Raw genomic sequence first — 13,355 nt, forward strand, 5'->3', positions numbered from 1 at the left:
GGTAATAATTTATTTTTATGAAATAATTTTAAATTATTAACCTATATTTATGTATAGGCTTTTTAAATTCAAGTATGATAAACATAAAAATAATTGATTAAAATTAGCAAAAATTAGAAGTTTAAGGTTTGGATAAACAGATTTTAGGGTTCTTTGGAGCAATGCGATGGTTGGGGCGGCATTGCTGCTGCTACTGCCTGGGCGGGAGGCCTTCAGGTACTGCAATCTCCGCCTACATTCCTCCGGATTCAGGGGTGCTCGCAACGCCGTCGAGTCGGCGCAGTTCTCGCGGGTACTTAGGAGCAGCAGGATCAGCCACGCCGTCCTGGGGAGCGGCGAGGGATTCCAAGAGCTGGACGAGATGCTAGAGAAGATCGCCACGATGCCCGATCCATCGCAGGGATATGGCTTCGTTCTCAGGCAGATTGGCGAGCGCAAGGCGCTGGCACAGGGCAAGCGCGTCCATGCTCACATCTTGAGGACCAGGAAGTGGAAGTCGAGCACCGTCGTCTCCAATCTCCTCGTCCAGATGTATTGCCAGTGCGGCAGTGTGGATTTGGCGCGCGAGGTCTTCGCCGGCACGATCCATCGCAACGAGCAGTCGTGGAGCTCGATGATCGCGGGCTACGTCCACCATGGCCGCCACGGGGAAGCGCTCGATCTCTTCCTCAACCTGGAATGCGAGCAGCGCATCCAGCCTAATCGATCCATCTTCGCCAGCGCTCTCGCGGCTTGCACCCACTTGGGCGATCTGGAACATGGTCGAAGGATCCACGAGCGCATTCATCACTCCAAGATCGCTGGAGTTCACGACGTGGTGATCGGGAACGCATTGGTGACGATGTATGCCCGGTGTGGGGATTTGGTGTCGGCCCGTGAGTTTTTCGAGGGGATGCGAGAGAAGAATTCCATGTCGTGGAACGCTATCATCTCGGCTTACGTCCAAGGCGGCCATCCCCGGGAAGCTCTCGAGCTCTTTGCGAGGATGACAGGGAAGTTAAACAGCTTCGTTTTCGCCAGCGCTTTCACTGCTTGCTCGATGGTGGGAGAGATTGATCTCGGTAAGAAACTCTATGCAAGGTTTGTCGAGAGCGGACTAAAGCCGGATTTGATCGTGCAGAACGCTCTGATGAGCATGTATGCCAAGTGTGGAGAGTTGGACGAGGCGAGGAGGATTTTTTTCGAGCTTCCAACGCGTGATGTCGGTGCATGGGCGTGTCTCATGGCCGGATATGCTCAGCACGGAGATGTCGCTCGGGCTCTCGAGCTCTACAACAGGATGAGAGACGAGAAGGTGGAGGCTAACGCGGCCATTTTCTCCACGCTCATCGCGGCTTGTTCCACTCTGAAAGAAGGTGAGCTTGTGAGAGACCTTGCCTTTGCTTGTGGATTTGAGGCTGATCCAATCGTGCAGGCTTCTCTGGTCGGAATGTATGGGAAGCACGGCAAGATTGAGGAAGCGAGACGGATTTTTGATAACATTCATGGCGAAAACAAAGACGTGGCTGCCTGGTCGAGCATCATTTCGGCTTACGCTCGGCACGGGTTGACGGACGAGGCTTTGAGGCTGTTTTGGAGGATGGTTTCTCGAGGGGTGGAGCCGAATGCCATGATTTTCAAGAGCGTTATATGCTGCTGCGCGAGCGGTGAGGCTCTGGAGCAAGGCAAGGCCGTCCATGCACGGCTGAAGGAGAGCCCGAGCAGGGAAGACTCGGCAGTCCAGAACGCGCTCGTTGGGATGTATTGCAAGTGTGGGAGTCTGGACGATGCAAGAGCCGCCTTCGACGTGACCAAACGCAGAGATCGGCACACCTGGACGACCTTGATCATGGCTTACGTCCAGAAGAGGAAGCCGGAGAAAGCGCTGGAGCTTTATCACGGCATGGACGTGGAACCCGACGAGTTTATTCTTGCCAGTGTTGCAGCAGCTTGCTCCAGCTTAGGTTCTCTCGAGCAAGGCATGGCTGTCCACTCTCGAGCAAAGTCACTCGAGCTTCTCGGGTGTGAGGTCCTGGGAACTGCACTGCTTGACATGTATGTCAAGTGTAAGAGACTGGACGAGGCCAGGAAACTCTTCTGGGAGCTCCAGGCTACGAACGTCCCCTAATGGTGGGAGGATACGCCCAACCTGGGACTCGTCTTAAGCTCGAGAGACGTGGGGAGGATCAAAACGTCTCCGGGCTTGCAGCAGCTCATCACCGCTGCTTGAATTCCACACGTAGAGCCGTTCACCAAGGACCACGAGTACCCTGCTCCGAAAAGCTCGGCGGCCATTTGCTGCGTCGGCTATGGCTTCTTGTGGCAGTGCAAGTTATCTAGGCCTGGGAGCTCCGGGAGATGAAACTGGAAGACTTGAGCTCCGAGAAGCTGGGAAATCGAAGAGGGCGTTGAGGAGCCGCGGCCGTGGCCTGGGAAGTGAAACGCAGCGGCACGCTCCCCGCCAGTTCTCTTGAGAGCTTCAAGCAAAGGAGCTGAGGAAGAAGGGACCGTCGTCGGCATTGGCCCTCCTGACAGGGAAAGAAGCACGGATACACGATACTGTTTCAGGAATGCGAGATCCAGAAGCTGGGTAGAATGCACAATACAGCACCCCCTTTATTTAAGGTGCTTATTTGGATTTATATTATTTTCAATTATTTTTAAGTATTTAAAAGTTACTATAAATTGAAGATTGTTCTAGTATTGTGAGTGCATTGAATATGGAAAGGGAATACAGAAATGTGCATATCAATTAACCCAAAAACCCTAGCTTATATATAGGAGCGAGTGGTCCGGATTGAAACCAATCCGACGGCTACCAAAATCCACTACGCTAATATAGTATACGGCATTGTAACCGTACACTTGGCCCTCACATCATCCCCTCCTCTCGGAATAATGGAAGGCCGTCAGGGTTCTCTTGTAGATGGGCCGGGATCTAGAGGAACGTCAGGAGGAGGCATCGGTGGATCTGTAGACGGTATTAACTGCTCCTGATCCCTTTGTATGAAGCGTTTTAACCGCTGCACATGCACAATTTCCGGAGGATCGGCCTGCTGAACGTCATGCCAAACCTCATAAACTTGTGGTCCAACTTGCCGCAACACCCGATACGGTCCTTTCCACTGCGCAAGGAGCCCCTTAGATAAACTACGTACCGTAAGATGGGGAAAACAGACTAACACTAAATCATCCACTTTGTACTCCGCTGGTGGACGATGATGGGAATTGTAGCGCCGTTGTTGTCCCACTTGTACGCGGCCTAAGTGTTCAGCAAACTCTGCTCGGACAAGTGGAAGAATGCTTGTCAAATATTGATCCCATGACCTAGCATCAGGAGCTCGTGGCAATTGTGAAGGTAACCCCAGCTCTGTTGGTAATATTGGATCATGACCATATAGAAGTTTATATGGTGAAGCACTAACAGAACTCTGCACCCCTGTGACATAAGCATACCGAAGAGACGGCAAATAACCATCCCAATCCGAATGTTGAAAGTTCACATACTTCGCAATCATCCCTTTGAATGTCCGAACGAGCCGTTCCACCAGACCGTCTGATTGTGGATGATAAGCACTCGTAAAAGTGTGGCGTATCCCCAACCGAGATGTCAAAACATGAAATACCTCAGCCATAAATGCAGGACCATTATCCGAAAGAATCCGTTCTGGACAAGAATGCTGGAACACCACTCGATTGAGGAGGAAGTATCCAACAGCAGTTGCAGAGGCACTAGCAAGAGCACCAACTTCCACCCAACGAGTCAAGTAGTCAGAAGCAATAATAACATACTCATTGCCAGCAGTCGATCGCGAAAAAGGTCCCATAAGATCAAACGCCACCAACTCAAACGGACGAGAAACTGCAATTGACTCCAACCGTCCTTCCGCAGCACAAGGGGGAGTATTACGAGCTTGGCACCAAACGCAGCTACGCACATACCAGATAATATCACGTCGCATCTCTGGCCAATAGAAAGATCTGCGCAGCTTCTCGGTGACACGACGGTGTCCCATATGCCCACCTAGAATAGTGTAAGGAACCGACTCCCCGAGATGTCGTAGGCTAAAGGATCCCCAAAAGCTTGACCGAAATGACAAAGAGTTCATCGGATAGGACCAAGTCGAGGATCGAGTCCAAGACCGACTCTAGGACTGAGTTCGAGATAGAGTCCGGAATCGAGTCCGAGACCGACTCGGGGACCGAGTTCGAGTCCGAGTTCAAGACCGAGTTCGAGACGGAGTCCGAGATCCGAAATCGGGTCCGAGACCGAGTCCGAGGTCGAGTCCGAGGTCGGGTCCGAGATCGGGTCCGAGATTGAGTCCGAGGTCGGGTCCGAGATCGGGTCCGAGATCGAGTCCGAAATCGAGTCCGAGACCGAATCCGAAGTCGGGTCCGAAATCGGGTCCGAGATCGAGCCAGAGACTAAGTCCAAATACTAATACGGGTCAAGGGGTGAAAGCCCAAAGCGTGCGTCTCCCAGGGGGGGGGCTGCAGGGGGTTCCAAAAGTATAGTAGGGATAGTGAGGTCCAGGAACCAGTTTTGAAGGGACTCTCCAGTTGGGCTTCCAAACCGACTTGAGGTTGAGACTGGGACCGAGGGGCCTTGGGTGGGAGTGAGCATGGACTTGGCTGGTGCCGGAGGGGCCATCCAAGGAAGTGCTCAAGAGCAGCTCCCACTCCTGAAAGGGAAACCGACTGCGGTGCTCCCGGCTCAAGTGGAGTGGTGCCCCACTTGAGTACCTTGTGGCTCATTGGTCCTCACCCTTCCGGGGGCTTGGGCCTTCCCTTCGGGATGGAAGAGGGGGGGTAGAGGTACCCATACCGGGCCGTTAGGCCACGGTGTTTCGCCTTGACGTCCCGAAGCAAGTGCTGCACCCAAGGCTTGGGATTTAGAGGGTCCCATGATCAAGTCTTGTGGTACCAAGGGGTGTTAGGAATCTGGAGGCTTAGTGTGCTTGGCTGCTTGTGCCTGCCGGGAGTGTAGCCGAACCTTAAGTCCAGTCTAACCCGGGGAGGGGGATTGGGAGAGATTTGGGAATCCGTAGATGAATGGCTAACACTCCGTTGCTCGTGCAGTAAGTAGCTGAAACCAAGTAGGACCAAGTAGGAGCTGGTACCATAGGCGAGAACCTTGGCGAGGGAACTTAGCACAAGCCAAGGCAGAGTTGGTCGGATAGGCGAGGTAAGCTGGCAAATTGAAAAGGAAAAATTTGTGGCTTACAAATAGGAGAATCATGGTAGGCATGGAGAAACCGCGGAATAAACACCGAAGGCACCACCAGCCGTAAATGAGCATCAGGATCCGTCCCCACAAAATAAAGAAGGCCATCTTCAAGGCGATATTGAGAATGTAAATGCCGAAAAGGCAAGTCATCAGCAAGTGATGCAGGATTCTCAAACCCATCTCGAAGCCTTCGAATCCACGGCTCAATCTTTTGAGCCTCGCGAACCTCATCCAGAGAAGGTAGATCTTGCTCTACGCCCTGTGGACACTGAACGTCAAGGACAGCAACCGCCGACGGCACAGAATCCTCATCTAGAAAATCCACAGATGCTGGAACAACAGGTTCATCAGAAACATGAGAAGTGAGTGGAGAAGGAAGAGGAGCTCGAGAAAGGGCATCAGCATCAGCCATAAAACTCCCTGGGCGATGAACAACATCGAAATCATATATCTGAAGCTTTAAAGCCCATCGAGCCGTACGACCAACTAGGTTCTTCCGCTTCAATAATGAAGTAACAGCAGCATGGTCACCTTCAAGTAACATCCGAGAACCATGTAGATAGGCATGAAGTTTCTCGAAACCCCAGACTGCTGCTAAACACTCCTTCTCCGTCGTGGAGTAGTTCATCTCCGCTGGTTGTAATGTACGGCTTATGTATGCAATGGGATGGCGCTGACCAGGCACACTCGAGCTCTCTTGCATCAACACACCTCCAAGACCAATGTCAGAAGCATCCACGCGCAAAATAAAAGGTCGAGTGTAGTCAGGATATGCCAAAACCGGAGGAGTCGTCAATAGCTCTTTGAGATTCACGAACGCCCGATCACAATCGGGAGACCAGATGAAAGATGACGTTGATGACTTCAGCAACGCTCACAATGGTATAGTGCGATCGGAAAGATGATCCACAAAACAACCGAGATACTGCACCTTACCCAAAAAGCACTGCACATCATTCACACACTTCGGAGTAGGGAACTTTAGAACAGCCACAAGTTTGTCAGGATCAACTTGCAAACCCTCACGAGAAATACGGTACCCAAGATAAGTTGTGTCCTTGGACCCAAACACGAACTTCGACCGCTTCAGCTTTAAACCAACATCGCATAGCCGATCCGACACTTTACAAACATCACAAACATGCTCCTCCCACATCCCCTCCGAGTGGATCAAGACATCATCAATGAAGTCAGCCGTCACCTCCGGCATATCGCAAAGAACTTCGTCCATCATCCGCTGAAAAGTTGCTGGAGCATTGTTCAAACCAAACGGCATCACCAAAAACTCGTACAAACCAAATGGTGTACGAAAATCAGTCTTAGGAATATCGTCTTCAGCCATCGGTACTTGCCAATACCCAGAAGCAAGATCTAGCTTGGTGAACCAACGACTTCGCCCCAGACGATCCAAGAGATCAGCAGTGTGAGGAAGAGGGTACACATCCGGGATTGTCACTTCATTTAACGGACGATAGTCGATGCAGAAACGAATACTTCCATCAGGCTTCGTCACAAGATGAGGTTCACATGCCCAAAGACTCCGTGACTTCCGAATAACACCCTTCTCCAACATCTCCTTGACGTTTGTACGTAAAATCTTGATCTCCTTGGGTGACCGACGACAAACAGGAACCTTGATTGGACGAGCATCCCCGGTTGGAATGGGATGACGTGTGGCAATCTTGGCCCCAGACGATAGGTCAAATTCAAAGAGATCAGAATACTCCTTCATGAGCTGGTCAACAGTTGCAACACAAAGATCATCGGAGGGATCGGAAAAGGGAAGAGCAGAACAAGATGGAAACACAAGAGGAAATAATGGGAGAACAAAAGTAATGGAAGCAGAGGTAGAAGTAGAGGGACGAAGAGGTACGGAAGTGAGAGGAATGGATGAAACATAAGGAAGTATGAGACAAGGGGGAAAAGCCTCAAAGTCACACTTGGCATGATTGTGCTGCAACCAATTCATACCAAGAATGAGGTCAAAAGCTTGACTCGGCACCACCCGCAACGACTGCAACTCAAGCTCGAGATCGCCCACACGCACAACCAGGTCCGCCTCATCTCGTGCACATGCATGTGTACGGCCGTTGCCATAAAGAATGAAAACTGGATCCACCGCACGACGCAAGTGTAGACGACAATGTGTGGCAACAGGTCGAGCAATAGAAGATAAACTCGAACCTGTATCAACCAACACGGAGAGAAGAATAGGAGACCTCTTGTTATAAAAACGAGCTTGGAAAGTAAACACTGGATGAACCGGTGCCGAGTGAACCCCTTGATGATACTCCCAAAAGAAAGATGGAGGGGTCACTAACTTATTCGCGCAAGGTCCCTCCATTACTCGCGCGACTCCTCGTTTCCCGAATGCACCTCGGTATCCAAACCTTCCACCGCAGCAACACCAACGGGACATTGCTGACGCCAAGGTCTCCACCCAGGAAATGGAGGTCGCCAATCCGGAAAGCGCCGACAACGCCGATAAGTATGACCAACTTCATCACACGCCCAGCAACGAACGTCACGGCCACGACCACGTCCTCGCCCTTGTCCTTGGACTCGAGTAGCAGCAGCATCAACCTCCATGGGAACAAGACCATCACTCATAGGAAGTGGAGCTGAAGGACGTGTAGCAAGAAGTGGAAGAGGCAATGTCTCATAACGTTGTGCCAAGCGAAGAGCATCGTCAAGAGTGGCAGGAGCAAGTGCATGCACAAGTCCGACAAGATCTTGACGAAGTGCTGGCCACAGCATTCCTAGCTTGATCCGCTCCGACATATTTGGCTCCGCACGAAGCAAAAGACTTCGGAAACGAACGCCAAATTGCATCACCGACTCAGATGGCCCTTGGCGAAGACGATGCAATTGTTGGAAGGCATCATCACAATCGTCGGCATGTCCGAAGGCGCGTTTGAAGACGTCCGGAAGAACACTCCAATCGCCACGAGTAACTGCGCTCAATCCATTGTACCACTGCAACGCCGTCCCTTGAAGACATGTGGGGAACTCACGCAAACGTCGAGCATCATCCCAAAAATGATATGTGGCAATCACTGTGAAGTGATCGAACCAATGGTACACATCATCCCCAGGATTCCCACGAAAGAACTCCGGCCGAACGCGAGGATTGGCACCAAAAGCAGGAGGAGTTGTACCATGTGCCGTGAACGCCGCCATCAACTGAGTTTGGTTGTTCAATTCCAAGCGCATAGCATCAAGCAATTGAACCAACTGCTGCTCTAGAGTCAAAGGAGGAGATTGCGGATCGGCCATGAAAATGAATGAGAAAGAAAGAGCAAAAGAAGAGAAATGACAAAAAGCTGGAAAGAAATGGTAGATCTAGACAATGCAAAAGCTAGATCTAAACCGAAATCCCAAATCCAAGCACTCCCCAGGGACAATCAAAGGTGCCCCTCATCTCCACCAATGTGAGTGCATGGAATATGGAAAGGGAATATAGAAATGTGCATATCAATTAGCCCAAAAACCCTAGCTTATATATAGGAGCGAGTGGTCCGGATTGAAACCAATCCGACGGCTACCAAAACCCACTACACTAATATTAGTATACGGCATCGTAACCGTACACTTGGCCCTCACAGTATATTATTTTCAATTATTTTTAAGTATTTAAAAGTCCAAAATCAAATATACTATTTATTCTACTATAACGGCATTGTCTTGATTGTACAGCTTAATATGACTGTATAGAATTTAAATGCAACTTCCTTTCTTTCAATATATATTTTTTGTTAAATATATTCTTGAAAGTAAAAGTTGTATAATCCTCTTGTTGTACCATAGTGAGGAAGGGATCTTCTTCACTGCATTCCATATTGATTCAATACGATTTGTATAAACTTTAGTCACGGGATCAACAAAATTCTTGGAGTGGTTGACTGTATAATGAGTGAAGTTTAATTAATTCAACCACTCTGAATCATAACCAGCCCAAAAATCACTATATATAATTGTTCCTAAAAAATTAATTATAATTATTAGTTAAGAAAAATAATAAAAATAGAACTTACCTGGTACAACATATGTATATAATATATCAATTAAAGTTTGTGTAGTACGATTGGACACTGAAACCATAAACATTCAATCTGAATCATGTTCAATTCCTCTAAAGACCCATTGACCTTCTAAAGCAGTCCACTGCTCCACCCCCTTGCAAGAGACCCTACCACAATAATATTTCCACTTACCAAACTTACTTTCATCAATTTCCACAATTCTTCCTAGACCATCAATCTTTTGACTACTTTATTGTAATGTGATAATACAAATATCATGACAAAAGTTGTACCAATTTGTTGTCATGTGCTCACTTTTAATACTACACTTGATACAAGCTTGATTTTGTGGCATTTTAATGCACTACTAATACATCACTTTAAGCATTTGAGCAAATGTGAGATTATTATTTGTAAACCATGTATTAGTTCTAAGAGATCTTGTGGTATTGCAATTTTTACAATTCCACTTTAAATCATCTTTACAACCTCAATTATCAAATTGATATCTCATTGGTTGATGGTATTTTTCACATTCTCTCTCTTGTAAAAGACGACCAAATGTAATACAAAAAGTAAAAGAATTTACTTTACTATTAGTTCTCTCAATAAGATTAGAAAAAGAAAGAATATTATCTTGAGTATGATCTACATATTCCAATCTAGCCAAAATACTATTAAATAAAATTAAATCAGTCGTAGGTTATATACTTATAAATTATAGTCGTTCATTCACTGGCTAATCATAAAATTATAGTCGTTAACATATCCATTAACAACATCTATTAATTAAATTTTAACGTTACTAATTTAGTGTTAGTCATTAAACATTTAGAGCTAGGCATGACTAAGCACACGACGGAGGAAGCGAGGAGTGAGCATGGCAAAGGGGCAACCACATAAGAGAAGGGGGTTGCTATATTATGCATTTCTCCCCAGAAGCTTTCATCTAATAACACAAAAGACTCTAACCAATTCTTCTCTTCCACAAAAGTGTGGAGCAAATTCCTCTAGAATAAGATGCTTTTTGATTATGATTGAGGGAACAATGCCAAAATCAATTTAGAGTGAGTAGTGTTACAACATAAATAGTCAAAGTGTTTACATGAGTTTATATGAGTTTCTAGCTATTTAGCTTCTCTAATATGTTCAACACTTGCAATTTTCTTAAGCAAATTACTTATCATCTTCAATTCATAATACTTATGCCCTTTCTTATTTTTGAATGCATGAATAACAATTCCATTCTTGAGTTGCAAGCAAAAGGACTCTGGCTTGTCGTCCACAATCACCATATGTTTGAAGTCCTACCCTAATCTTGAGAGATCCTCCACAACCTTTTTCCTTTGACTTCCTTGGTCGAGTACGAATCTCTATAGAGATGATGGGCAAAGAGATTCCTAGCTAAGTTAAGCTTGTCCAAAATCTTGTCTATATATAGCTTCATTGTTCAATTAAAAACCACGATCTTATATATTTTACTCATCTCTTTTAGAAAGTCATTCATACCTAGCCTCTTTGCCACAAGATAGCACTGCAGTGAAATAATTTTCACACTAAAGAGCTTGAGGGACACTATAGCCTTGTAGGCATGGATTAATGTTTCATCCATGTTCAACACAAACATGGGTTTCTTCTCCAAAGCTGGTAGCAGTAGTAAAGAATGGTTTGACCACTTCACTTTTTTCTTCTTCTTTTTGGTGGTGATGTCAAGTGTCACAAAACTCCACTCCTTATACTCTCATGGTCCTAACTTAATCATAACAAACCTTTATATTTCAAGTTAATACACTTCCATAATTCTGGCTGAGCAACACATAGAAATTCGACTGTAATACCAACCCTAGTGTTGAGAGTCTCTGGGCAGCTCGAACTCCACGCTCAGGATCCTTGTGGATCTTCTGGCAAGCAGCCAACAACGAGACCCAAGCAACACTCTCAGGCTCAAAGGGCATACTGTGAATGAGCTCTTCAGCCTTGTCTAGCTCTCCGGCCCTTGCAAATGCGTCAACAAGCTCACAGTAGTGTTCTCTCGTGGGCTCGACGCCATAGTCCCAAATCATTGACTGGAAGTAGTTTTGAGAGATCTTCACCACGCCCGAGTGGCAGCACGCCGCAAGCACACTTGTAAAGACAATGTGATCAGGCATCATGCTCTCCTGGATGATCCTATGGAAGGCTTCCAAGGCCTCGGTTACATGCCCGGTGGAAGCATACATGGCCACCACTGCTGTCCATGAGACCAAGTCTTGCTCTGGCATTCTCTCGAACCAAACTTGAGCTTCCAAGAGGAGTCCCTTGCGAGCAAAGCCAACCACCATTGCCATCCAGGCAATTGCATCACGCTCCTCAATCGCCTGGAAGAGGCTTATCCCTTCTTGGAGGTGGCCATTCCAGAGATAGGCCGAGAGGAGCGCTGTGCTCGCCATCTTGCTATTATAAGGTATTTGATCGAAAATAAACTTTGCATTTTCAAGATGGTTTCTAGAGGCGAGCATATGGATCATTGTTGTCCAAGAGATCTCGTCACAGTAAGCCATCTTTTGGAAACAATCTAGTGCTTCATCCAAATGCCCATTCGCGGCATATGCGCAAAGCATGGAGTTCCAAGCCACCACGTCTTTGTTTGGCAGCCTCTCAAACAAGGCTTTGGCCTCTTCCACGCATCCATTAGATGCGTAGCCGTCCATCATAGCCGTAAATGCCACCTCATTAAGATCCGGAGCATCTTCAAAGAGAATCTTTGCTTGCTCCATATGCCCTGCCTGGGCATATGCTGTGATCATGGTCGTCCATGTTACTACATTCCTTGTGGGCATTCTATCAAAGAGATCCTTAGCTTCATCCAGCCGTTGGTTCTCGCAGTGGCTTTGGATCATGGCCGTCCACGCCACCACGTCCTTTTGGGGCAGGGAATCGAACACCTCAAGCGCGAGTGAGAGATGCCCGTTATGGGCATATGCCACGATCATGGCGGTGCTAGAAACGAGGGTTTGCTCCGGCATGGAGTGGAATACCGCCTCCGCCGCGCCGAGATTGCCAGTCTGCGAGTACATCTCGATCATCACGTTCCAGGTGATGGAATTCTTGGCAGGGATGCGATCGAAGAGCTGCTTGGCGCGCTGCACGTCTCCGGCCGCGGCGTATGCCGAGATCATGGCGTTGCTGGACACAATCTCCTGCTGCGGCATGCTTTCCAGGACCGATCGCGCCTGCTCCAGGTCGTGGTTGCGAATGTAGGCCTGGAGGATGAGATTCCAAGAGAAGAGATTGCGATCCGAGGTGGAATCGAAGACCGATCGCGCTTCCTCCAGGCAGCCGCAGCGGCCATACATCTGGACGAGGAGATTTCGCAGGAAAACGCTGTTCCTGTGGTCGCTGTGAAGGATCTGGGCGTGGATCTGGCGGCCATCGCTGGGATTGTCGCAAGATCTGACGAGGGCGGCAAGCTCTTGGACGCCAAGAACGCGCATCACATCATGGCCGCTGGATGATGGGGACGTCCGAGGTTCAAATCCTGGCAGGTTCTAGCTTCCAGACGAAGTTTTTATGGTACGCGGCGAAAACTCTTCCCCCGTCGCGCAGCCTCACTCCAAATGCCGGAGGCAATCGCAATCGGGAACAACACAATTAATTTCCATTTTTTCTTGCGGCTTTGGATGGATTTCTCTTGCTGCAAGTGCCCAGACCCAACTGCAAGCAGTGTAAAATCAAATGCTCTATTCATCCCCTTTTTGGATCAGATTGCAAGAAGGCACACTACTCCTCTTTAGAAAAATCCAGATGTCAAAGTTATCAGCTTTGATGTTTTTGGGTTCTTGTTGTTGTGTTGATAATGGGGAGCTGTTCTGATGGTATATTGTTAATAGTTTTTGCAAGCTTGTGGAGAGAGCATTAGAAATATAACTTGTGGTTGGCACTTTGTCATTGTATATAGTCCTGTGTAATTGATGAGGCAACTTTTATATTAAATTTCAAACCCAAAGTTCTTAGGATTATATCAATACAAAATTCAAAATAGATCCATTATATTCAAGTAAATTGAATTGGTGTTGAGTGAACCCCTTAATAATATTCTAAAAAAAAATTAAAGGGTCATTAATTTATTTGTGTAAAAATTTTTTGCT

General features: G+C 47.5%; 2 protein-coding genes across 2 annotated transcripts in view; one reads left to right on the plus strand and one right to left on the minus strand.

Annotated features, from left to right (window-relative positions):
• LOC112350788 (pentatricopeptide repeat-containing protein At4g02750-like) overlaps positions 1–1,533 on the plus strand; it is a 3,324-nt gene extending 1,791 nt beyond the window's left edge. The window contains exons 2-3 of the mRNA XM_024687601.1: positions 148–1,355; positions 1,415–1,533. Coding sequence (XP_024543369.1) covers positions 148–1,355; positions 1,415–1,455 — 1,249 coding nt within the window. The 3' untranslated portion in view covers positions 1,456–1,533. The remainder of the gene's footprint in view (positions 1–147; positions 1,356–1,414) is intronic.
• Positions 1,534–2,286: 753 nt separating this feature from the next.
• Positions 2,287–12,107, minus strand: LOC112350789 (pentatricopeptide repeat-containing protein At4g02750-like). The gene is made up of 2 exons (XM_024687603.1): positions 11,019–12,107; positions 2,287–2,565 (listed from the first exon to the last, which is right to left on the minus strand). The coding sequence occupies exons 1-2, from the start codon at positions 12,105–12,107 to the stop codon at positions 2,287–2,289; spliced, it is 1,368 nt and encodes a 455-aa protein (XP_024543371.1).
• Positions 12,108–13,355: the final 1,248 nt, after the last annotated feature.

The sequence above is a fragment of the Selaginella moellendorffii genome, unplaced genomic scaffold (genome assembly GCF_000143415.4).
Source record: "Selaginella moellendorffii unplaced genomic scaffold, v1.0 SELMOscaffold_54, whole genome shotgun sequence".
Classification (NCBI taxonomy): Eukaryota; Viridiplantae; Streptophyta; class Lycopodiopsida; order Selaginellales; family Selaginellaceae; genus Selaginella; species Selaginella moellendorffii.